The following is a 27,319-nucleotide window of genomic DNA, read 5'->3' as shown; positions in this document are numbered from 1 at the left end:
TTCCCCTTCCCTTCTTTTCTTCCTTTTTCTTTCTTTTTCTTTTTCTTTCTTTCTTTGATTTAAAGAATCATGATAGAAAAATGCTGCATGAATTTAATTGTACTAATGACTGTAATTTCATGTAAACATTAGTTCAGGATCAAATGTTATGTGATTATGTTAATGGTTTATATATATTATATTCAATATGCATTGGTTAGAAACATGATTCAATAGATATTAATTAAACAAGGTCATTTGTTATAATTCCTAATCACTTAATACCATGACTGTTAGGCAATGTCCTGTCCCTTTAAATTAGCATATACGGGGTTTCCTATACCTGGGGACTCAGGTGTATTTAAGTAGCATTTCTATGTGAACTTATCAGTCCATGAATAAGGCAGAGGGCTGCCGAAACGCGTAGGACCCGTTCAGTATACCCCTTATGCAAGGGCATTAAGCTTTTATGCTGTTTTATTGTTTCTCCAATAAAGTCAACTTTGATTTAACGCCTGGAGGTCTCGCTGGTTTTTCTACAATAAAGATATAGCAGGTCTAAGAAGATTACCTGAACACAGATAAGCTTTTCTTAGAAAGGATTCAATTTTCCTATCTAAAGGATCCTTAAATGAAGTACCATCTGACATAGGAATAGTAGTACGTTTAGCAAGGGTAGAAATAGCCCCATCAACTTTAGGGATTTTGTCCCAAAATTCTAATCTGTCAGACGGCACAGGATATAATTGCTTAAAACGTTTAGAAGGAGTAAATGAATTACCCAATTTATCCCATTCTTTGGAAATTACTGCAGAAATAGCATTAGGAACAGGAAAAACTTCTGGAATAACCACAGGAGATTTAAATACCTTATCCAAACGTTTAGAATTAGTATCAAGAGGACCAGAATCCTCTATTTCTAAAGCAATTAGAACTTCTTTAAATAAAGAACGAATAAATTCCATTTTAAATAAATATGAAGATTTATCAGCATCAACCTCTGAGACAGAATCCTCTGAACCAGAAGAGTCATCAGAATCAGAATGATGATGTTCATTTAAAAATTCATCTGTAGGGAGAGAAGTTTTAAAAGATTTTTTACGTTTACTAGAAGGAGAAATAACAGACATAGCCTTCTTTATGGATTCAGAAACAAAATCTCTTATGTTATCAGGAACATTCTGCACCTTAGATGTTGAAGGAACTGCAACAGGCAATGGTACTTTACTAAAGGAAATATTATCTGCTTTAACAAGTTTTTCATGACAATCAATACAAACAACAGCTGGAGGAATAGCTACCAAAAGTTTACAGCAGATACACTTAGCTTTGGTAGATCCAGCACTAGACAGCGATTTTCCTGTAGTATCTTCTGACTCAGATGCAACGTGAGACATCTTGCAATATGTAAGAGAAAAAACAACAACATATAAAGCAAAATTGATCAAATTCCTTAAATGACAGTTTCAGGAATGGGAAAAAATGCCAAAGAACAAGCTTCTAGCAACCAGAAGCAATGAAAAATGAGACTTAAATAATGTGGAGACAAAAGCGACGCCCATATTTTTTAGCTCCAAATAAGACGCCCACATTATTTGGCGCCTAAATGCTTTTTGGCGCCAAAATGACGCCACATCCGGAACGCCGACACTTTTGGCGCAAAATAACGTCAAAAAAATGACGCAACTTCCGGCGACACGTATGACGCCGGAAACGGAAAAGAATTTTTGCGCCAAAAAAGTCCGCGCCAAGAATGACGCAATAAAATGAAGCATTTTCAGCCCCCGCGAGCCTAACAGCCCACAGGGAAAAAAGTCAAATTTTTGAAGGTAAGAAAAAATGATTAAATCAAATGCATTATCCCAAATATGAAACTGACTGTCTGAAAAATAAGGAAAGTTGAACATTCTGAGTCAAGGCAAATAAATGTTTGAATACATATATTTAGAACTTTATAAACAAAGTGCCCAACCATAGCTTAGAGTGTCACAGAAAATAAGATTTACTTACCCCAGGACACTCATCTACATGTTTGTAGAAAGCCAAACCAGTACTGAAACGAGAATCAGCAGAGGTAATGGTATATATAAGAGTATATCGTCGATCTGAAAAGGGAGGTAAGAGATGAATCTCTACGACCGATAACAGAGAACCTATGAAATAGACCCCGTAGAAGGAGATCACTGCATTCAAATAGGCAATACTCTCCTCACATCCCTCTGACATTCACTGCACGCTGAGAGGAAAACCGGGCTCCAACTTGCTGCGGAGCGCATATCAACGTAGAATCTAGCACAAACTTACTTCACCACCTCCATCGGAGGCAAAGTTTGTAAAACTGAATTGTGGGTGTGGTGAGGGGTGTATTTATAGGCATTTTGAGGTTTGGGAAACTTTGCCCCTCCTGGTAGGAATGTATATCCCATACGTCACTAGTTCATGGACTCTTGCTAATTACATGAAAGAAACACACACACACACACGTATCCTATATTATAAAAGGCCAAGTGTGTTTGTCCGAAGCTGTCATACGCAGTAGGACAAACACACCTGGCCTTAGATTGACAGCTGGCACCAGACCTGGACCCTTACAGTGGCGCGTGGCAAACCCTGTTCTCGCGGTGGACACAGTTGATGCAGAGAGATGCTTCTAACTGATCCTCACGTGCCACAAACTACTCACGCACCACTGTAAGGGTCCAGGTCTGGTGTCAGCTGTCAATATAACTCACGTGCTGCTGCCTAAACTACGGAGCCAGATGTGAATGTAAGCTGATCCTGCGCGCCAGTAGTGAGGATCAGCTTAGTAGCATAGTTAGTGGCGTGTAAGGATCAGCTTACATTCACATGTGGCTCCGTAGTTTAGGCAGCAGCACGTGAGTTATATTGACAGCTGGCACCAGACCTGGACCCTTACAGTGGTGCGTGAGGATCAGTTAGAAGCATCTCTCTGCATCAACTTTGTCCACCGAGAACAGGGTTTGGCGGGGATGATGTGGGTGTGTTGGGGGTGGGGCCGGGCGTGTCAGGGGTGGGCGTGTCAGGGCTGGGCTGCGCACGGCCGTGTGTACAGGAGAGATAGCTCAAAAGAGGAGGGGGGAGAGATAGCTCAAAAGAGGAGGGGGAAGGGGGGAGAGATAGCTCAAAAGAGGAGGGGGAAGGGGGGAGAGATAGCTCAAAAGAGGAGGGGGGAAGGAGGGGAGAGATAGCTCAAAAGAGGAGGGGGAGGGGGGAGAGATAGCTCAAAAAAGGAGGGGGGGGAGGGGGAGAGATAGCTCAAAAGAGGAGGGGGGGGAGGGGGAGAGATAGCTCAAAAGAGGAGGGGGGAGAGATAGCTCAAAAGAGGAGGGGGGAGGAGGGGGGAGCGATAGCTCAAAAGAGGAGGGGGGGGAGGGGGAGAGATAGCTCAAAAGAGGAGGGGGAGAGATAGCTCAAAAGAGGAAGGGGGAGAGATAGCTCAAAAGAGGAGGGGGGAGAGGGGAGAGATAGCTCAAAGGGGGAGGGCGGAGAGATAGCTCAAAAGAGGAGGGGAGGGGGGAGAGGAGGGGGGAGAGATAGCTCAAAAGAGGAGGCGGGGAGGGGGGAGAGATAGCTCAAAGGGGGAGGGGGAGAGATAGCTCAAAAGAGGAGGGGATGGGGAAGAGATAGCTCAAAGGGGGAGGGGGGAGAGATAGCTCAAAAGAGGAGGGGGAGAGATAGCTCAAAGGGGGAGGGATAGCTCAAAAGAAGAGGGGAGGGGGAGAGAGAGCTCAAAAGAGGAGGGGGAGAGATAGCTCAAAAGAGGAGGGGGGAGGGGGGAGAGAGAGATCAAAAGAGGAGGGGAGAGGGGGGAGAGAGAGCTCAAAGGTAGAGGGGGGAGAGATAGCTCAAAAAAGGAGGGGGAGAGATAGCTCAGAAGAGGAGGAGGGAGGGGGAAGAGATAGCTCAAAAGAGGAGGGGGAGAGGGGGAGAGATAGCTCAGAAGAGGAGGGGGGAGAGATAGCTCAAAAGAGGAGGGGGAGAGATAGCTCAAAAGAGGAGGGGGGAGGGGGGAGAGATAGCTCAAAAGAGGAGGGGGAGAGATAGCTCAAAAGAGGAGGGGGGAGAGATAGCTCAAAAGAGGGGGGGGAGGGGGGAGAGATAGCTCAAAAGAGGGGGGGAGAGCAAAAGAGGGGGGAGAGCAAAAGAGAGGGGGGAGGGAGACGGCAAAAGAGAGGGGGGGGAGGGGGAGGGCAAAAGAGAGGGGGGGAGAGAGACGGCAAAAGAGAGGGGGGAGGGAGACGGCAAAAGAGTGGGGGAGACAGCAAAAGAGAGGGGGGAGGTAGAGCAAAAGAGAGGGGAGGGAGACAGCAAAATATAGGGGAGGGAGACAGCAAAAGAAAGGAGAGAGAGAGCAAAAGAAAGCGGGGAGAGAGAGAGCAAAAGAAAGGGGAGAGAGCGAGAGCAAAATAAAGGGGAAAGAGCGAGAGCAAAAGAAAGGGGAGAGAGAGAGAGAGAGCAAAAGAAAGGGGGGGAGAGAGAGAGAGAGCAAAAGAAAAGAGGGGGAGAGAGAGAGAGAGCAAAAGAAAGGGGGGAGAGGGAGAGAGCAAAAGAAAGGGGGAAGAGAAAGAGAACAAAAGAAAGGGGGAGAAAGAGAGAGCAAAAGAAAGGGGGGAGAGAGAGAGCAAAAAAAAGGGGGGGAGAGAGAGCAAGAGAGGGGGGGAGAGTGCAAGAGAGAGAGGGGAGAGAGCAAGAGAGAGAGGGGAGAGAGCAAGGAGTGGAACCACTGTACTGCAAAATATATATATATAAAATAATCACATCATATAAGGGCACTGCCAGGTATTTAAAAATCTTCAAACTTTATTAATATATCTTCATTAAAAAGTCAGATGTCGACGTTTCGGCTCATAGTCGAGCCTTTATCAAGATAACATGTCCGAAACATAGCGCAGCCCGGGCTGACGGACATAGACTCCCCTATACTCTTAGGGGCATATCTATCAAGGCGAGTCTTCAGATTTGAAGGCAGGAGTCTTGAGTACCCCTCTAGTCCAACATTTCAATAGAGTCCATAATAAAGACAGCACTAGCTTTACATGGACTATTATAGAAACTGTTGATGCTGGAAGGAGAGGGGGGGGCAGAAATAGAGCACTAGCCAAAAGGAAGGTGTTCTGGATATTCCAACTACAAACTAGACATCCAATGGGACTTAATTTAGCCTACGATCTAATTAATTTTTGGTATTAGATGGGTACAAGGCAATGGCAGAGCAAGCCACTTAGATTGTGTAATAACTAGTCTACATAAAGATACAATATCGTAAGATGTTAAACACATAGGTAAAGTATTTAGTTTGCAATCTAAAGATATATCAGCTAATAGGCAAGTAATATCTCGCTACAGCATAATAATTAATTTTGAATTATTAAGTTCAGTAGGCACAGTACAAAGTGTACCATTATTCCGGTACTACACCTTGTACATGTTATTAAGATAACATAATTGTACCAATTATTATGTATTTAGTTAAATTTGCAATACACATTGGACACTCCTAGTCTTTAGGTTTATACCAAACAACAAATACCTGCATCAAATGTATTTGTATATAGAATGAAATAAGTAACATGTATCAGTATGAATAGTACAGCTACAATGTGAGTGTAAGCTGACAACAAAACTTGTAGTTAACATTTATATCTGTAATGAATGTGTTAACTTAACAATTGTCCCTTAGCCAATCATATGATTTTATTCCCTTTAAATGTCCCATTAGTACAAGGGGAGCCAGAGAGCTATGAGTACGGCAAATATGCCGAAACGCGTGAGCTTTTCCAGCAACTAAGGGCATGTTTTTTGTTTTCATATATCTTACTGTACCAGTTTTTAATGGCAATACAATAAAGCATAAAGTTTTTAACTGCAGCTCCGGACAATTTGTGCAATTGCTTCATTGAACTCTATGGGCAGAAGAAGTTAGTGTGGTCACGATATCTGAAGTTTTGAAGTAAGCGTGCATCGAGTTTCATTCTTGCACTAACTTTTCACTTTTAACTTGTAATATGAGCTCTAACATGCCGGCATTAAAAGTTTACTATAGGCTAGATTACGAGTTTTGCGTTAGAGGCTATGCGGTGCTAATGAGCAGTTTTGTCTCACCGGTCACTTACCTGCAGCGCTGGTATTACGAGTTTTCAGAAACCCGTCGTTAAAAGACAAGAAGTGAGCGTTGAGCAAAATTTTGCTCATTACCGCACTCCAATACCAGTGCTGCTTAAGTCAGCAGTGAGCTGGTCGTACGTGCTCATGCACGATTTCCCCATAGGTATCAATGGGGAGAGTCAACTGAAAAAAAGTCTAACACCTGCAAAAAAGCAGCGTAAAACTCCTTAAAGGGACATGAAAGCCAATTTTTTTCTTTTGTGATTTAGAAAGAGCATGTCATTTTAAACAACTTTCTAATTTACTTCTATTATCTAATTTTCTTCATTCTCTTGATATCACTTGCTGAAAAGCATATCTAGATATGCTTAGTAGCTGCTGATTGGTTGCTGCACCTAGAGGCCTTGTGTGATTGGCTTACACATGTGCATTGCTATTTCTTTAACAAAGGACATCTAAAGAATTGAGCAAATTAGATAATAGAAGTAAATTGGAAAGTTGTTTAAAATTGCATGCCCTATCTGAATCATTAAAGTTTAATTTTGACTAGACTGTCCCTTTAACGCAGCCCCATTGATTCCTATGGGGAAATAAAATTTATGTCTACACCTAACACCCTAACATGAACCCCGAGTCTAAACACCCCTAATCCTACACTTATTAACCCCTTATCTGCTGCCCCCGATATCGACAACACCTAAATTATAATTATTAACCCCTAATCTGCCGCTCCGGACACCGCTGCCACCTTCATTATACTTATGAACCCCTAATCTGCTGCCCCCAACATCGATTAACGCTACATTATATTTATTAACCCCTACTCTGCCGCTCCCAATGTCACCGCCACCTATCTACACTTATTAACCCCTAATCTGCCGTCACCAACGTCGCCGCCACTATAATAAACATATTAACCCCTAAACCGCCGCACTCCCGCCTCGCAAACATTAGCTAAATATTATTAACCCCTAATCTGCCGTCCCTAACATCGCTGCCACCTACCTACATTTATTAACCCCTAATCTGCTGCCCCCAACGTCGCCGCCACTATATTAAAGTTATTAACCCCTAAACCTAAGTCTAACCCTAAACCTAACACCCCCTAACTTAAATATAATTTAAATAAATTGAAATAAATATTCCTATCATTAACTAAATTATTCCTATTTAAAACTACCGCAAATACTTACCTGTAAAATAAACCCTAAGATAGCTACAATATAACTAATAGTTACATTGTAGCTAGCTTAGGGTTTATTTTTATTTTACAGGCAAGTTTGTATTTATTTTAACTAGGTAGAATAGTTATTAAATAGTTATTAACTATTTAATAACTACCTAGTTAAAATAAAGACAAATTTATCTGTAAAATAAAACCTAACCTAAGTTACACTAACACCTAACACTACACTATAATTACATAAATTAACTAAATTAAATACAATTAACTAAATTAAATTAGCTAAAGTACAAAAACAAACAAACACTAAATTACAGAGAATAATAAACAAATTACAGAAATTTAAACTAATTACACCTAATCTAATAGCCCTATTAAAATAAAAAAAGCCCCCCCAAAATAAAAAAAAACCCTAGCCTAAACTACCAATAGCCCTTAAAAGAGCCTTTTGCGGGGCATTGCCCCAAAGTAATCAGCTCTTTTACCTGTAAAAAAAATATAAAAACAACCCCCCCAACAGTAAATCCCACCACCCACACAACCAACCCCCCAAATAAAATACTAGCTAAAAAAACATAAGCTCCCCATTGCCCTGAAAAGGGCATTTGGATGGGCATTTCCCTTAAAAGGGCAGTTAGCTCTTTTGCAAGACCAAACCCCTAATCTAAAAAATAAACCCACCCAATACACCCTTAAAAAACCTTACACTAACCCCCTGAAGATAGACTTACCGGGAGACGTCTTCATCCAAGCCGGGCGAAGTGGTCCTCCAGACGGACAGAAGTCTTCATCCAAGCCGGGCAGAATTGGTTCTCCAGACGAGCAGAAGTCTTCATCCAGACGGCATCTTCTATCTTCATCCATCCGGCACGGAGCAGGTCCATCTTCAAGACATCCGACGCGGAGCATCCTCTTCATCTGACGACTAACACAGAATAAAGGTACCTTTAAGTGACGTCATCCAAGATGGCGTCCCTTAGATTCCAACTGGCTGATAGAATTCTATCAGCCAATCGGAATTAAGGTAGAAAAAATCCTATTGGCTGATGCAATCAGCCAATAGAATGCGAGCTCAATCCTATTGGCTGATTGGATCAGCCAATAGGATTGAACTTCAATCCTATTGGCTGATAGTGATGTCGCGAATTGTTCGCCGGCGAATAGTTTCCGGCAAACATAGCATGTTCGCGTTCGCCTTGGCGGGCGAACATATGCGATGTTCGATCCGCCCCTATTCGTCATCATTGAGTAAACTTTGACCCTGTACCTCACAGTCAGAATACACATTACAGCCAATAAGCAGCAGACCCTCCCTCCCAGACCCTCCCACCTCCTGGACAGCATCCATTTTAGATTAATTTGGAAGCTGCATTCTTAGTGAGAGGAGGGACAGTGTAGTTGCTGCTGATTTAATAGGGAAATCGATAGCTAGGCTAGTGTATTCAGTGTCCACTACAGTCCTGAAGGACTCATCTGATCTCTGCTGTAAGGACAGCACCCCAAAAAGCCCTTTTTAGGGCTAGAACATCAGTCTGCTTTTTTTTTTTTCCTGTGTAATCTAATTGCAGTTGCCTGCCTGCCAGCGTGTGTGTCAGGCTTACAGCGTATACTGTGCCCACTTGCCCAGTGCCACCACTCATATCTGGTGTAACAGTAGTGTACATTTAAAAAAAACAACACTTTTTTGACTGTGAAATAATAGCAGACAGCTGCCAGTACCCAAGATGGCCGCCAATAAGGCAGATGGGGAGGGTTAGAGAGCTGTTTTGGGGGATCAGGGAGGTTGGGGGCTAAGGTGGGATGCTACACCACAGCATATGTAAATATGCTATAACAAATTTTTTAAAAAAAATTAAAAACCTTTTATTTTAGTACTGGCAGACTTTCTGCCAGTACTTAAGATGGCGGGGACAATTGTGGGGTAGGGGAGGGAAGGGAGCTGTTTGGGAGGGATCAGGGGGTCTGATGTGTCAGGTGGGAGGCTGATCTCTACACTAAAGCTAAAATTAACCCTGCAAGCTCCCTACAAACTACCTAATTAACCCCTTCACTGCTAGCCATAATACAGGAATGTTAGGTGATTTATGCCCTTTATGGATTAAAACCAGACTCTGCATCAACTATGTTATTTTCCATGGGAGTTTTGCCATGGATCCCCCTCCGGCATGCCACAGTCCAGGTGTTAGTGCCCTTGAAACAACTTTTCCATCACTATTGTGGCCAGAAAGAGTCCCTGTGGGTTTGCCTATTGAAGTCTATGGCGGGTTCGACCGGTTCGCAAACTTTTGTGGAAGTTCGAGTTCTCCGTTCGCGAACTCAAATTTTTAGGTTCGCGACATCACTATTGGCTGATTGCATCAGCCAATAGGATTTGTTCTACCTTAATTCCAATTGGCTGATAGAATTCTATCAGCCAATCGGAATCTAAGGGACGCCATCTTGGATGACGTCACTTAAAGGTACCTTCATTCTGTGTTAGTCGTCGGATGAAGAGGATGCTCCGCGTCGGATGTCTTGAAGATGGACCCGCTCCGCGTCGGATCGATGAAGATAGAAGATGCTGTCTGGATGAAGACTTCTGCCCGTCTGGAGGACCACTTCTGCCGGCTTGGATGAAGACTTCTGCCCGTCTGGAGGACCACTTTGCCCGGCTTGGATGAAGACGTCTCCTGGTAAGTCAATCTTCAGGGGGTTAGTGTTAGGTTTTTTTAAGGGTGTATTGGATGGGTTTTATTTTTAGGTTAGGGACTTTGGGCGGCAAAAGAGCTAACTGCCCTTTTCAGGGCAATGCCCATCCAAATGCCCTTTTCAGGGCAATGGGGAGCTAAGGTTTTTTTAGATAGGTTTTTATTTGGGGGGTTGGTTATGCGGGTGGTGAGTTTTACTGTTGGGGGGTTGTTTGTATTTTTTTACAGGTAAAAGAGCTGATTACTTTGGGGCAATTCCCTGCAAAAGGCCCTTTTAAGGGCTATTGATAGTTTAGTTTAGGCTAGGTTTTTTATTTTTTATTTTGGGGGGGCTTTTTTATTTTAATAGGGCTATTAGATTAGATGTAAGTAGTTTAAATTTCTGTAATTTGTTTATTATTTTCTGTAATTTAGTGTTTGTTTGTTTTTGTACTTTAGCTAATTTAATTTAGTTAATTGTATGTAATTTATTTAATTGTATTTAATTTAGTTAATTTATTTAATTATAATGTAGTGTTAGGTGTAATTGTAACTTAGGTTAGGTTTTATTTTACAGGTACTTTTGTATTTATTTTAGCTAGGTAGTTATTAAATAGTTAATAACTATTTAGTAACTATTAAACCTAGTTAAAATAAATACAAACTTGCCTGTAAAATAAAAAATAAATCCTAAGATAGCTACAATGTAACTATTAGTTATATTGTAGCTATCCTAGGGTTTATTTTACAGGTAAGTATTTAGTTTTAAATAGGAATTATTTAGTTAATGATAGGAATTTTTAGTTAGATTTCTTTTAATTATATTTCAGTTAGGGGGTGTTAGGGTTAGACTTAGATTTAGGGGTTAATAACTTTAATATAGTGGCGGCGACGTTGGGGCTGCAGATTAGGGGTTAATAAATGTAGGTAGGTGGCGGTGATGTTAGGGACAGCAGATTAGGGGTTAATAATATTTAACTTGTGTTTGCGAGGCAGGAGTGCGGCAGTTTAGGGGTTAATATATTTATTATAGTGGCGGCGATGTCCGGTTCTGCAGATTAGGGGTTCAAATTTTTCTTTTAGTGTTTGCGATGCGGGAGGGCCTCGGTTTAGGGGTTAATAGGTCGTTTATGGATGTTAGTGTACTTTTTAGCACTTTAGTTAAGAGTTTTATGCTACGGCGTTGTAGTGTAAAACTCTTAACTACTGACTTTAAAATTCGGTACCAGTGTTGACAGGAGAGGGTGTACCGCTCACTTTTTGGCAGACTCGTAATACCGGCGCTATGCAAGTCCCATTGAAAAAAAGAGGATACTCAATTTACGTAAGTAGATTTGCGGTATTTCCAAGTCTGGCCAAAAAAGTGAGCGGTACACCTGTACCTGCAAGACTCGCAATACCAACGGGCGTAAAAAAGCAGCGTTAGGACCGGCTAACGCTGCTTTTTAAGCCTAACGCAAAACTCGTAATCTAGCCGTATGAGTGCAGTTAACACGCAAACAAAAAAAATCTCATAGCACGCCACTTGCAATCTGGCCCTATGTGTTTAATCCCTTTTGCTGAGTTTAAAGGGAATAGAAACCCAAACATTTTCTTTTATGATTCAGATAGAGAATACAATTTAAAAAAAGTATCAAATTTACTTTTGTTATCAAATTTGCTTGGTGTTATTCTTTGTTGAAGAGATATGTAGATAGGTATCGTGCACATGTATGGAGCACTACATGACCGGAAATAGTGCTGCCATCTAGTGTTCTTGATAATGTATAACATTGTTGCAAAACTGTTGCCATTAAGTACGGCAGACAAAAGCACACTCCTGAACTTATTTTAATGGTTCTTAGAAAAGGATATCAAGAAAACAAAGAACTTCAGTACCGCACTCGTAAAACTGACGTTTTTTCATGGGATTCCCATAACGCTGCCATTACGAGTTTTTCGGTGAGGCTAAAAAGCCTGCACTACAGCCTAAAATGACAAGATCCGTAACGCCATCTAAAAGCAGTAGTTATGAGTTTTACGCTACAAAACTGTTACATAAAACTCATAACTAAAGTGTTACAAAGTACACTAACACCCATAAACTACCTATTAACCCCTAAACCGAAGCCCTCCTGCATCGCAAACACTATATTAAATTTATTAACCCCTATTCCGCCACTCCCCGACATCGTCACCACTATAATAAACGTATTATTCCCTAAACCTCCTGTATCGCAAACACTATTTAAATATAATTAACCCCTAATCTGCCGTCCGCCCACATCACCCCCACTATACTAAAGTTATTAAGCACTACAACGCTGCCACTATAATAAAACCTATTAACCCCTAAACTGCAAGCCCCCCACAACAAAATATACTAAAGTAAACTATTAACCCTTAAACCGAAAGCCCCCCACATCTCAATAAACTAAATTAAATTAGTAACCCCTAAATTAAACGCCCCCCTAACTTTAGATTCAAATTACAATTTCCCTATCTTAAATTAAAACTTACCCGTCAAATTAAAAGAAGTAAGTTTAAACTAACAATTAAACTAATATAATTATTAAACTAAACTTAAACTAACTTCCAATTAAATAAAACTAAACTACACATTAAAAAAATCCTAACACTACTCTAAAAATGACAAAGTATCTATATACAAAAAATAAAAAAGACCAAATTACAAAAAAATAACAAACACTAAATTACGAAAAATAACAAAATAAATTACCAAAAATAAAAAAGAATTACACCTAATCTAATAGCCTTATGAAAATAAAAAAAACCTAGCCTACAATAAACTACCAATAGTCCTTAAAAGGGACTTTTGTAGAGCATTGCCCTAAGTTAAACAGCTCTTTTATCTGTAAAAAACAAATACAAAGACCCCCCCAACAGTAAAACCCTCCACCCAACTAACCCCCCCCCCAAAAAAAACTTAACCCTAAAAAAAAACTAAGCTACCCATTGCCCTGAAAAGGGCATTTGGATGGGCATTGCCCTTTAAAGGGCATTTAGCGATTTACAAGCCCAAACCCTAAACTGAAAAAAAAAAACACCCAAAAAACCCTAAAAAGAAAATCTATCACTAACCCCCGAAGATCCACCCTCAAATTTTTCGAAGTCCCGCTTGAACAATCTTTATCCAGGCGGCAAGAATTCTTCATCCAGACGGCCTCTTCAATCTTCATCCTGGCGGTGGAGTCCTCATCCAAGCGGCGAGAAGTCTTAATCCAGGCAGCATCTTCTATCTTGATCTCGGCGGCGCAGAGCGGGTCCATCCTGAAGACATCCAGCGCGGAGCATACTCTTCATACAGTCGCCGGCGTACACAGAATCTTCAATGCATGATACGCGATTCAAGATGGCATCCCTTGCATTCCTATTGACTAAAAATTTTGAATCAGCTAATAGGAATTAGAGGCCGCCCGGATGAAGACTTCTCGCTGTTTGGAAGAGGAATTTGCCGCCGGGATGAAGATCGTTCAAGCGGGACTTCAAAAACTGTAAGTGGATCGTCGGGGGTTAGTGTTAGGCTTTTTTAAAGATTTTTTTGGGTGGGTTTTTAATTTTAGATTAGGGTTTGGGCAGCAAAAGAGCTAAATACCCTTTTAAGGGCAATGCCCTTTTAAGCGCAATGCCCATACAAATACCCTTTTCAGCGCAATGGGTATCTTAGGTTTTTTTTAGATAGTTTTTGTTATTTTGGGGGTTTTGGGGGGGGGGGGTGGGGGTTTGTAGTGTTAGTGGGTCTTTGTATTTTTTTTTTCCAGAAAAAGAGCTGATATCTTTAGGGCAATGCCCTACAAAAGGCCCTTTTAAGGGCCATTGGTAGTTTATTCTAGATTAGGTTTTTTATTTTGGGGTGTTTTTTTTTTTGTAAATGGGTATTAGAATAGGGTAATTTTTATTATTTTTTATAATTTGTTTCTTATTTTGTGTAATGTATTTTTTTGTTTTGGGGTGGGTTTTTATTTTTAGATTAGGGCTTGGGCAGCAAAAGAGCTAAATGCCCTTTTAAGGGCAATACCCATACAAATGCCCTTTTCAGGGCAATGAGTAGATTAGATGTTACTTTATTTTTATTTTGTGTTTTTTTTTTGTAGCAAAAGAGTTGTTAACTTTAGGGCAATGGCCTACAAAAGGCCCTTTGAAGAGCCCTTGGTAGTTTATTCTAGATTAGGCTTTTTTATTTTGGGGTGTTTTTTTTGTTTGTTTGTTTTTTAAGATTATTAGAATAGGAATAATTTCTTTTTTTTTTGGATAATTTCGTTTTTTTTGTAATGGTAGGTTTTCTTATTTTTTGTGAGTTTAGTGTTTTTTATTTTTTTATAATTTTAGGTTTTAGTGTAAGGTAGGTTAGGTTTTATTTCACAAGTAATTTTGTATTTATTTTACCTAGGTAGTTATTAAATAGTTAATAACATCTGAAGCGGCAGATTAGGGGTTAATAGTTTTATTTTGGTGGCAGCGATATCGGGGGTGGCTGATTAGGGTATAATAACATTATGTAGGTGCCAGCAATGTTGGTGGGGGGCAGTTTAGGGGTGTTTAGACTCAGGGTTTATGTTAGGGCGTAAGGTTTAAACGTTAGTTTTCTTTCCCCATAGACATGAATGGAGCTGCGTTACAGAGCTTTTTATTCCACGATCACAGGTGTTAGACTTTTTTCTGACCCGCTCTCTCCATTGATGTCTATGGGGAAAGCGTGCACGAGCACGTCAAAACTGCGCTTGTTTTTGGTGCTGTATGGAGCGTAAAAGCACCATATCGTACGCACAAGCCGGGTTTTTAAAAACTTGTAATGGCTGCGCTATTGGGGGTTAAATAACGCAACTTTTGTTGCGTTCGTTAATTCCCCTATAGCGCGCATAACTCGTAATCTAACTGATAGTTACATGCAACCAATAGTTCAATAATAAAATGCAGATTAGAACATTTTCTTTTTACATTTTTAAACATCTGAAGCACAGATATATATTCTGTGGGCCATATTTTAGCTGTGTACATATTTCATAGTTTACAACATTTATTTATGCAACATTTTTAAACACAAAAACAACTGTGTTCACACGCGTGCCAACTGAGCATGTGGTAAAGCTCAAATTTAAGAAGAAAAGATTTAAAGGGACATCAAACACTTTGAGATGGTAATATAAAATGATAGATCGTATATATAAAAATAACTCTGCAATATACTTTCATTAATTTTTTTGTCCCCTTTTCTTGTAATTCCATTCTGAAATTGTGAGCTTTTCAGTTCTTGTTAGAAATGGAAGTGTAGAACACTAATATTCCACACAGCCATTGGCTTCAGACGCTAGTGACCTATTTATAACTGTCCCTGATAGGCCACAGCAGAGCAGGTAACCTAAGTTACAATATGGCAGCTCCCATTGTTTTATAGATACTACAACTTTACATTTATTTTGTCAATATTTAAACAGCTAATAAAACTTGAAAAAATACATCTACATGTTATTATCTGATTACTCTTTTCTTTAAAAGCTTCATTCTATTTAACATTTATTCAGTGTTTAATGTCTCTTTAAGAATCAGAATCAAAACAGCACAAGTATTTAAAGAGACACTCAAGTCAAATTTAAAGGGCCATAATACGCAAATGTTTAAACACTTGAAAGTGATGCAGTATAGCTGTAAAAAACTGACTAGAAAATATCACCTTAACATCTCTATGTAAAAAAGAAAGATATTTTACCTCAAAAGTTTCTCAGTAGCCACATCCCATTGTAAAGGACTTCTAAGCAACAAATCAGTATGTCTGTCCCGGGACAGCGGAAGGAGCAAGCTTTCGTGCACACTCATTTTATTTCCCTATTCAGTGTAAGGAAGTTTACAATGAAATCTCATGAGAGTTAAGTGAAATCTCATGAGATCACAGTAAAAGAGTTCATGACCTCAGCACTGTTGAGGCTGATTGGATGCTGTTCATTTCTTCATTTTTTTTTTTTTTTTACCTGCAACTGGGAAGCAGCTGAGTATAACTTTTTACACAGAACTTACTCTGCTGAGCTGAGGAGATTGTGAGGTAAAATATCTTCCTTTTTTACATAGAGATGCTCAGGGGATGTTTTCATGTTAGCTTTTTACAGTTATACTGCATCAGTTTCAAGTGATTTAGCATATGAGTATTATATCCCTTTAAACATTAATGATTACGATAGAGCATACAATTTTTATATTTATTTTAAGTCACCAGCTCCTACTGAGCATGTGCAAGAATTCAAAGAATATACTAATAGGGTTGCCAGGTGTCCGGTATCTGACCGGACAGTCCGTTTTTTCAACCAGCTGCCCGGTAAAATTTTTATTGAAAAACCGGACATTTTAAATAGCCCTCTACAGTAGCATTTACTTATACTTTGACCAGGGCAAGTGAAGAACTGCATGCTTTCTTTAAGTTCTCTGCGTGGGGTTGACAAGAGGGATATACGATCTGCACAACCCTCCCCCTTTCAGAGACCTGTTACAATTCACAGGTCTCCGTTTGCTGTGGGGGAGGGGCAACACGCAGAGAGGAGTCTGTTGGAGTGTGCAGTGTCGTTCTCCCTAAACACAGGAAGAAGAGAGGTGAGGATTATCTTAACCTCCATGCCCTGTGATTTGTAACTTGTAAGCCATAAATAATTTTTTACTTTCATTTAGCTTTAGACTAATTAAACACACTGTTTAACCCACTAAGCGCTTGAGAGGGCTGTAGCAGATGTGCAACTCTCTCTGGTACTTAAGGGGCCTGAATAGTGTGTTTATACGTTTTTCTTTTGAGCTGCTCTGTAAAAAAAAATGTAAACTTTTTTTTTAACAGTTTATTCTGCAGTAAATAAGTAAATGCACTATTTAATGCCCTGGTTTTCTTTATATATATATATATATATATATATATATATATATATATATATATATATATATATACTGTGTATATATATATATACTGTATATATACATACTGTGTGTATATATATATATATATATATATATATACATACATACTGTATATATATATATATATATATATATATATATATAGCTAGTATATATATATATATATATATATATATATATATATATATATATATATATAGCATATATATACACATACATATATACAGTGTGTGTATATATATATATTTCACCTCAAACTGCATTTTTTTCTTAGGTGTTCGGTATTTTTGTGACGGACACCTGGCAACCCTATATACTAATATGAATTTGTAATTGGCTGATGGCTGTCACATGATACAGGAGAATGGAAATAGACATAACTGAAATTTGTGAGAGAAAAAAATCTACTACTCATTTGAAATTCAGATTAAGTGATATTGCATTGTCTTTTTCATTGTGTTTTTGTTCAATGCACAAATATACATTTAAAAAATTATGTGAAAGTTGATTTTCTAGTTGCATATGTATAGTACATATTGATTGCAAATTTAAAACTAACATGTTGCTAGTACATTTTTAAAGAATTTTATTATTTCATAGCAGTCCAGAAAAATACCCCTTTAAAATGCATCTTGGGTATATTTACCTGTTCTTCTTTTCTGTGGCTAGTGTGGGAGATATGTAAATGGATTTATGCATTGATTTTTTTATCAATCAGCTAGGTCAAAGGGACATGAAACCCAAAACATTTCTTTCACAATTCCGATAAAGAATACAATTTTAAAAAAGTTTCTAATTTATTTCTGTTAACTAATGTGCTTTGTTCTTCTGTTATTCTTTGTTGAAGGGATATCTGGATAGGTAGCGTGCACAGGTCTAGAACACAACATGACAGGAAATAGTGCTGCCATCTAGTGCTCTTGCCAAAGTATAACATTGTTGCAAAACTGCTGTCATATAGTGCTGCAGACACTCCACTCCAAAACTTATCTTCCTTGCTTTTCAACAAAGGATAACAAAAAACAAAGACAATTGATAATAGAAGTAAATTGGAAAGTTATTTCAAATGGTATGTTCTATTTGAATCATGAAAGAAAAAAAATAGGGTTTTATTTAAATTCACTCACAAAAACTTACCACCCTCTCCAGCTTTATGAACCTCTCTAGTTTCACTAGTTCATGTTATTGTTTAAAGCTGATTTATTAAAACTTCCTAAACTAGCCACTGTTTAGTGAATCAGCCGTATAAAATAACATAACGGTTAAAGCTGCCAATGCCAGTGAAGCAAGGGACATATAAAATGTAAAAAGATTTAGGTAACAATGTGATATTAGCCAAGATTCATTAATGCTTGCAGTACAAAACATCATGGAAAAAAACCTTGCCACAACACTGCAAGAAAAAAACTGCACAATTAAAAGAGATTTTTACCACATATGTGAGTTGCAATGGAGTCACTATTGAAATCAATAAAGCCGCATCTACAGGTATCTTGTAAGTGGTCACCTCTCTCATCACAAAAACACCTTCAAACCTTTACAGAACATATTAATTAAAATAGAAGAAAACTCTCTCAATAAATCAGTCAACAATAACATATGTGTAAAGAAAACTAAAATCTAGGCAATTTCATCAGCTTTGCAATAGAGACACAACAGCGAGTCAAGATACTTCACAAGGGCAACAGAGTCTTCATGAGTTCCTCATAATAAGCATTAGCGTAAGAGTAAAATCCCAACCAAGCCCCGTGAACACCTAAGTCAGCTCCCCTGCTGTTTGCTGTCTTACTGATCATTGTATTTTTGAATGATCAGCATCCGTTTCCCTTGTATTTTTTGCTTTTAACAGTGCACTTTTTTTGAATAAACACTTTGATTTTGAAGATTTCGTCTTTGGAGGATTTACTTTCCCTGTGTAGCCGGATACTTTGTTTCCTGTTGTGTGGCTATAAGCTATTTCCAGTGTCCTGGGCGGAGGCACTTTTTCCTTGGCTCCTGGGATTCCTCTGAGGCATCGGGTAGGGGGCGTGACACAGTGCACACGCTGAAGACATGCCTGTCACTGAACACTGAGGCTGGTAAGCACCGCTTGGTGTATTTGTTTATTAAGCCCCTCATTCATGTCTGCAAGGTTTTTGAGACACATTTCATTCTATATAGTGAGATAACTTTTCTATAAAAAAGCAGACTTGCAAATATTTACATTAAAGGGATATGAAACCCCAAAACGTTATTTTGTCAAGCATGTTGTGGTTGACATTATTGTTTCCTTCCTTGTAAGCAGTTGTCATCTCATCTGCAGGATATCATGTATTGGGTACCTCGTTCAGCAGTAGATGTTAATGGCAGGAACACCCACTAACAAAAAATATAGGTGAAGAGATGCTTAGTGTATTTGAATATGATGAGGCCTTCACCAGCGAGGCCCGTCTGCAACCTCATAAGCGCCTATGAATCTTGGTAATTGTTAAAACCCTATTTGGATTGGGATGTATGTTAAATATGAAATTGGGCAATATGAGAGAATACAGCTTTCTTTATTTCATTTTAAAGGGGAATGGTACGCAAATGCTGAATCACTTGAAAAGCTGTAAAAAGCTGACTAGAAAATATCGCATGAACATCTCTAAGTAAAAAATGAAAATATTTTACCTCAACATTTCCTCAGTAACCACATCACATTGTAAAGGTACTTTAAGCAGCCAATCAAAAGGCTAGTTCCAGGACTTGCAAGAGAGCATGTATCTGGAACAGTGGCGTATTTAGGGTTAGTGCTGCCCTAGGCACTTAAATTTCTGTTGCACACCTCCCCCCCCCCCCCCAAAGGTCTTTTTTCCCCTTAATATTTTTTTGGGTCAGTGTGTAAAAAAAATATATATTTTTTCTTCATAACAATTCAAAAGAAAATGGGCTAGCAAAACACTTGCATACAGGTGGGTTGAATTTCATGCATCTCATACCATTTTCTCCCTGAGAGAAGGGAGAGAAAAGAAGGGGAAGGGAGGGAGGGAGAGAAAGAGAAAAGTGGGGAGGGAGAGGAGAAAAGGGGGGGGGAAAGAGAGGGAAAGAAAGGAATGAAAGAAGGGAGCAAGGGAGGGAGGGAAAGAAAGAAGGGAGGGAGGAAGGAAAAGAAAGAAGGGAGGGAGTGGAAAAAAGAAGGGAGAAAGGGAAAGAAGGGAGAGAGGAAGGGAAAGAAGAATACACTTTGAAACAATCACTGCCCTTTACATGCAACAACATACAGTAATTACCATCATTCAAGTAATGGAACTTTTTAAGTGTCCGTTTACTATTTACTCTTTGGGTTCCTGAATGCAGAGAAATCTAGCTATTAGTAGCTAACATACATTAGCACTAAGAGTTTATGATTAGACATCACAAGCTGATCTAAGCAGTGCACGGACGCATCCAGTCTTTTAGTTACTAAGACCTGCAATAAGCACTGCGCTCGCAGACTCACCACAGCTGACAAGGGGAGGCAGCATATCGGCACAAGGTCTTCTCCTCCAGCCTCACCTTGTTAGCATATCCCCGGGCAAGTTTCTCACCAAGAACGCTTGCACTGCAAAAATGCCAGCGGCTCTAAATGAAGCAATGGTTTAAAGGAGCACTGCCTGTGTAGAGCGACCTTAATCAGCACACGTGCCTTGTCTTCTCTGTAAAAGCCTGCACTTTATAGCTCACTGTACTGTGTGCTGGCTTTTAGAGAGAGGATAGAGCCGATGTGCTGCCAACTCCCAAATCTGCTGCCCTAGGCACTGGTCTTGTTGGTCTTCTAGGCCATAATACGCCCCTGATCTGGAATGTGCAGGCATAGTCACTTTATTTCTCTCCTTATTGTAAGAAAGTTTACTATGAAATCTCATGAGATTATGGTGAAAAAAGTGTGAACTCAACACTCATGATGCTGTTTTTTTTCGCCATGCAGAAGACAGTAGCGGAATAACTGCTCTCAGGGTACTTTGATGAGATAAAGAAATTTTGAGGTAATTTTTTTTTACATAGAAATCTTCAGGTGATATTTTCTAGCCAGCATTTTCACCACTGAGCAGGTACAGAGTTTGAATGAGGGTACTTGGGCGCCACCAATGAAACAGTTATACATTTAACCACAACCATTTTTGTTAATGCATTTGTATCAGGAAGATGCATCTTTTCAAAATGGAAATTAATTGATGTCCCTTTAATCACAAAAGCTTAAACGTTTTTACTTACACATTAAAACAAACAAGTAAACAAACAAACATGACATTAATGCACCTTAACGGGACTGAAACTCTCCAAAAAAATGAAACAAACATTCAAAATGTGTTGTTGAATTCAGTGTTAGATAAAAGTGGTCTTTATTCACTTGTCCTTGCATGCAGCCTTTGGGGATAATGTTCTCACCTGGTGGACTTCCGTGTCCTGCTGCAGCTGTGGCAATGGCAAAAGCAGAGGCAGGAGACACTGAACAGCAGCGAGCGTTGTCAGAAGTCTGCACTGTAATAATAAAAGGTATGCTAAGGTCATGGCTCCCAGTGACACTCTACTATGAGGCTAAGCATGATAATTGCTACACATTGTAACTGGTTGAGTATCCCATGATGACTTGATAATTAACACAAAGAGTTAAATACTCAGATTCAGTTTCATCTTTTTTATGGTATAACTGCATTTAATTATCAAATTATTTATGAAATTATGGAGAATTACTTATAAATGTGTATTTGGTCTTGCTTTTAAGTGAAAGTGCTACCGTAGGAATATATCTACAATAGAATAAATGGTTATTGTACCCAAAACATTCTAACATTAAAGGGACACTGTACCCAATTTTTTTCTTTTATGATTCAGATAGAGCATGCAATTTTAAACAACTTTTTAATTTACTCCTATTATCAATTTTTCTTGAAGGCATCTAAGCTTTTTTATTAGTTCAGTACTCTGGACAGCACTTTTTTATTGGCGGATGAATTTATCCACCAATCAGCAAGAACAACCAAGGTTGTTCACCAAAAATGGGCCGGCATCTAAACTTACATTCTTGCATTTCAAATACAGATACCAAGAGAATTAATAAAATTTGATAATAGGAGTAAATGAGAAAGTTGCTTAAAATGTCATGCTCTGTCTGAATCACGAAAGAAAAAAATTGGGTTCAGTGTCCCTTTAATACAAAAGCCCTGCATTGGAATTGTTTTTTTTTCTCGATTTAACTAAAAATAAAAATAGAAAGTCACAGTTTTATGCTACCTACTATTGCTCTTTGGTTGAAAGTGGCTATTAGCCAATCAGCACTCACAGGAAGTGTTTATGAATCAATAGGATTCACACAACAGTTAATGCTATATCAGTTTCAGCTTAAATTCAGAAGACTTATTTCACAATTTTCTCAGACAAAAATACATAAAAATAAAATAAAATTTCAGATGCTGACCTTTTATATGGATTACAGAAAAGGTCTTAGTACAATGCTCTTTTATATAAAATTCTGTTGAGAATAGATCCAATAGATCATGACAGAATGTATAACTACTCAACACCTGTTAATTGCTCTCTCTTGTTGTTTTTTTCTTTTGTAGATAATCTTGGAGCAAAGAATAATACAGGTTCTAAAATATTTAGGCCATAGAAGCAGTTGTCTATTTTTCCTTATGCAAACTCTAGCCCTTAAAACAATGGCATGGGGTGGAGCCTAGGCAAAAATGGGAAGAGCTACAGGAGACATGAGCTGGGTCAGGGTGGATAGGGACTTGGCTAGGTGGTCCCTGGATTTACACTGTGTGAGATGGGGCATTAATAAGGTAGGAAAAGCTGAAGAAGCAACAGTAGAAATCTCTCAAACTTGGACAACCCAGCAGGATGCAGAATGGTTGGTTTGTAAAAGGGAACTCCAGACCAAGTGCATTTGCTGATTCAGTGATAGGTTTGTGGTGTGTATAGTGGATGTGGGATTATGGGAAATGAACATATTATATCAAGAAAAGAAAAAAAATATGAGGAAAGACATGTGACACATGTCCATATGGCTTAAAGGGCTGTTTGTTTTTCCACAAATCTTTTGAAGACTGGGCAGTGGCGTAGCGTGGGGGGGGCCACAGGGGCGGTTGCCCCGGGCGCAAAATTCTGGGGGGCGCAAAATGCTTGGCTCCCAGCCTCCCCAGTCCCCACCATCTCAAGACAGTAGACAGTCAAAGTCCCACTCCCAGCAGCGCTACAGGGAGGCTAAAAAATCTGACAGGCGCCTGCGCCCAGCCGTTCTGTCTCTAAGTGAACTGTCTACTACTCTGAAGTCAAGACGTGCTGTGTAATGATTTAATTATCATAATTTTATGAGTGTAATCCTATCCGACCGTTACCTGCTGCTAGACTAGTGTTTATGCCACTAGTTAGCACGGTCCACTCCCACTCCCAGCGCACATGTCAGGAGGGAGGAAGAAGTCAGAGCAGCAGAGCCAGAGTGGAGTCAGACTGACTAGTACGCCGCGCCCGCAATGATAAGGTAAGTAGTGTCAACAGAAATTACCAAACTCATCACCGGGACCGTATCAGAACCAGACCACCAGTGCCACTGCCAGCCAGAATTATAATTAAATTATTATAGCCCCTGTTTTTGCCTGGGCCCTGGGGAATAGGGATTGGAAATGGCAACGCACGCAAAATGCAGCTTAGCCTCTACCGTTACCCAGGTGACGTCGCAGGGCCAGCCAGCCAAGTTCCAAAGGACCCAGAGTCACTCTGAGCCAGCCAGCCAAATTCCAACTTCCAAAGGACCCAGAGTCTGAGCCAGCCAGCATGCCAGAGTGTGAGAGTGATCTATGCTGCTTTAAAGTGAAAGCTGGTTATTTTATTTCAAATTCATTTTTAACCTGGGTAAAATAAAACATACAAGATGTAAATGATCTACATCTTGTATGTTTTACCCAGGTTAAAAATGAATTTAAAAAAAATAACTGGCTTTCACTTTAAAGCAGCATAAATCACTCTCACACTCTGGCATGCTGGCTCAGATGTATTTAAAAATTAAATCCCATGTTTAAATATTAAACCATAAAAAATTTAATTGTTAAGTTATATAATGTACTTACTTAATGGATATAATAAAGTAATGGTTGCCTGCAACCATATTGAATCCTAATTTTTAAGGATGAATGTAGAGTTTAGAATTCTATATATATATATATATAGTATATATTTTTGTTGTTAAAATAAAGCTTTGTTTGTTTTAAAACAAAAACCTGTCTCCTAAGTTGTTGAGCTGTCTCCTATATTCAAAGCAAATTTGCCAATCCCTACTGTACTGGTGGAAGAGACTCAGTCAGTGCTAATGGATTAGGGGGGCGCAATTCTTGCCTTGCCCTGGGCGCTGAGAAGCCACGCTACGCCACTGAGACTGGGCAATTTCTGACAACATAGCAGGGATTCTATTAGTCCCTCTATTATGATGGCTTCCACTGATCTGCCCAATGAGAATGGTGCTATATTGTCTCTAAAATTGTTACCACTTTTTATTGCTATGTATTGTGCCTATTGTGATACAGTTGTGGCATATGTTGGCCTTTTACACATACTAGACAATAACAACGACAGTGCATTAGAAGTATCTCAATCTTATCTATTAAATTTCTATCTCAGCTACCAATGGCCTTGCTGACTGCCTCTATCATCATTACTTGCATCACTGATGACATCAGAGTGTCCACTGCCTTACCCTGCAAACACCGCAAAGCAAAAGGGCAGTGGAATAATTATTCCACAAATTGGTTAAGAAACAGATGAAGACACAGAATAAGATGCATTAAACAAAAAATACAAATAAACCCTGAGGCACAACACCCATATCCCCATACTGTACACATAAACAGAATGTAACAGACACAGGAAACGTCCAGCTACAAACATATATATGTGTACATCTGTACATACTCAACACTACGCAAATAAACGTATACACATATACCCATTGTTAAAGAAAATGACAATAGAGTGCTATTTGTTTCTGCATTGGCATTGTTTGACTCACATTTACTGTACAATAAAATGTTGCCTGCTCATTTAGGTCTAACATCCTCTCACATTACAATGAGCAAGACTCAATTAAACTCATTCATGAAACTAATATCTAGTGAAGAAAAAACCCAAACCACAACATCATCAAGTCAAATATTGCGCAATTCATAAAGATTTGCACCCCCTCCACGTCACAGACCACTGTCCATTGTAATCAATGGTGCAGTGTCTATCTCATAACCGTTTACCTCTTAGTGAATGGATCAACGTTCACTACAAAGGATAAGAGCATTACCAAAATGCCTTCAATATGTTACAGAGCAAACTAATTAAAAAAACATCACCACCTGTAAAACAATACACAGTTAAAGAGGAAATAAAAGAAGAAAAAAAATCGCTAGCTCCTTAGTTTTGAAATAGCAGGACAGTAATGGATAGATAAAAATCCAGACCATACTTCTAAATCGACCCAGAACAACCATAGTTAGCCCCCGGAGACACCTTTAATTCTATCCAGCAATAGAGTAATTGTTGTTTTTCCACATTGCTAGTGGTTCGCATGTACGAGATATCATGTACTGGGCACCTCACGCAACTATATATTTATAGCAGGAGAGGCCACTAACGAAACTGTGTAAAATATTTGTGAAGTGATGCAACATCCAATTGTACATGAATCTAGGTCAATATATTAATGTTAGCAGATTCTAACTAGGGTTCAACATTTCAGAGGGCTATTAAAGAAATGCTACTGATAAGAAAAAAACCTTGTAATAAAACAAGCTTTTTATAAGCAATTCTTTAGCTATGTATCATTATTATGGTTAGCACAAGAGCCATCACCTGGTAATGTGAAGCAGTGTTGTATCTATTTAATAATATAAGTTGTTATTATACAGATCCAGGCACACACAAGGATGCTATCTAGGTACCTCCTGCAGATGGTATCTGTCAGCCGCTCTGGAATCAATCCGGGATGTAACCCAACTGCTAGCGTGAATTGAAAGCACACGCTAGCACACTGAGAAATATCCAGGACGTGACCCACTCAGGAAGCAGATTAGAAGATAACAAAAATGAATATTGTTCCAGAATGCAGGAAAGCCACAAAGGATAAAACGTCCCTTTAAGTAGTACAAAGAACAAAAAGGAAATGCTCTTACTTTGAAGCTTCTGAAAAAGGTCCTCTTTAGCAGGCTTGTAAAACAAAGGAAAAGTTCTCTTTTGCAGCTTGTAAAAGTATAATGTCCCTTTAAGCAGGTTTATAACAAACAGAAAGGCAAAGTTCTCTTTTGCAGCTTGTAAAAGTAAATGTCCCTTTTAAGCAGGTGTATAACAAACAGAAAGGCAAAGTTCTCTTTTGCAGCTTGTAAAAGTATAATGTCCCTTTAAGCAGGTTTATAACAAACAGAAAGGCAAAGTTCTCTTTTGCAGCTTGTAAAAGTAAATGTCCCTTTTAAGCAGGTGTATAACAAACAGAAAGGCAAAGTTCTCTTTTGCAGCTTGTAAAAGTAAATGTCCCTTTTAAGCAGGTGTATAACAAACAGAAAGGCAAAGTTCTCTTTTGCAGCTTGTAAAAGTAAAATGTCCCTTTAAGCAGGTCTTGTTTAACAAAGAATAGGTTTAAAGGTAAAGGCCAAAGCAAGGTCAGGCAGGCAGAAGTCGGCATCCAAATATCAGCAAAAGGTATAGGCAAAAGACAGGGTCAGGCAAGCAGAAGTCGGCATCCAAGTGTCAGCAAAAGGGTAATAGCTACAGGCAAGGTCAGGCAGGCAGAAGTCAATGTCCAAATATCAGCAAGTAGGGATTAGGCAAGAGGCTTGGTCAGGCAGGCAGAAGTCGGTACACAGAAGAATAAAACTGATATGGTACTCACAATCCAGGGAAACAAACAAACGGGCCCAGATTCAGATCTCCCGCCGAGATTTAAAGGGCAGGAGCGTAACCGTCATCAGAGGGGTGTGAGAGAAAGCGTCATGTTGCTAAGCAACATGACGTCAGAGACACAGAGGAGTTCCGGGAGCCGCGGCGACACGGCGATGAACGGAAGCGCTCATGACAGCACCCCCTCCTCAAGGGCCCCTCCGGGGGACAGGACCAGGTCTATCAGGATGAGTCTTGTGGAAGGTCTTGACCAATATTGGAGCATTTACTTGATGAGCAGGTTCCCAAGAACGTTCCGTGACTGGATAACCCTTCCAATGAATGAGATAATACAATTTCTTGCCCCGCAATTTGGAATCTAGAATATGGCTGATCTCAAACTCAGGATGTCCATGCACCAATAACGGTGGAGGTTTAGAAAAAGGCTTAGAATACCTGTTAATCATCACAGGTTTTAAAAGAGAAACATGGAATACCGGATGGACTTTGAGAGACTTGGGTAAAGCTACCCGATAAGCAGTGGAACATACCTGACCCAGTATTCGGAAAGGACCCACATATCGTGGTCCCAATTTGTTAGAAGGTTGTTTCAGGCGAA

General features: G+C 39.4%; 1 protein-coding gene across 1 annotated transcript in view; it reads right to left on the bottom strand.

The window, feature by feature from the left end:
* RASGRF2 (Ras protein specific guanine nucleotide releasing factor 2) overlaps positions 1 to 27,319 on the bottom strand; it is a 1,049,304-nt gene that overhangs the window by 242,939 nt on the left and 779,046 nt on the right. The window contains 1 exon segment of the mRNA XM_053701460.1: positions 21,235 to 21,327. Coding sequence (XP_053557435.1) covers positions 21,235 to 21,327 — 93 coding nt within the window.

This window comes from Bombina bombina, chromosome 2, assembly GCF_027579735.1.
Source record: "Bombina bombina isolate aBomBom1 chromosome 2, aBomBom1.pri, whole genome shotgun sequence".
Lineage (NCBI taxonomy): Eukaryota > Metazoa > Chordata > Amphibia > Anura > Bombinatoridae > Bombina > Bombina bombina.
The sequence above is the reverse complement of the archived record's forward strand: the minus strand, read 5'-3'. Positions and strand labels throughout refer to the sequence as shown.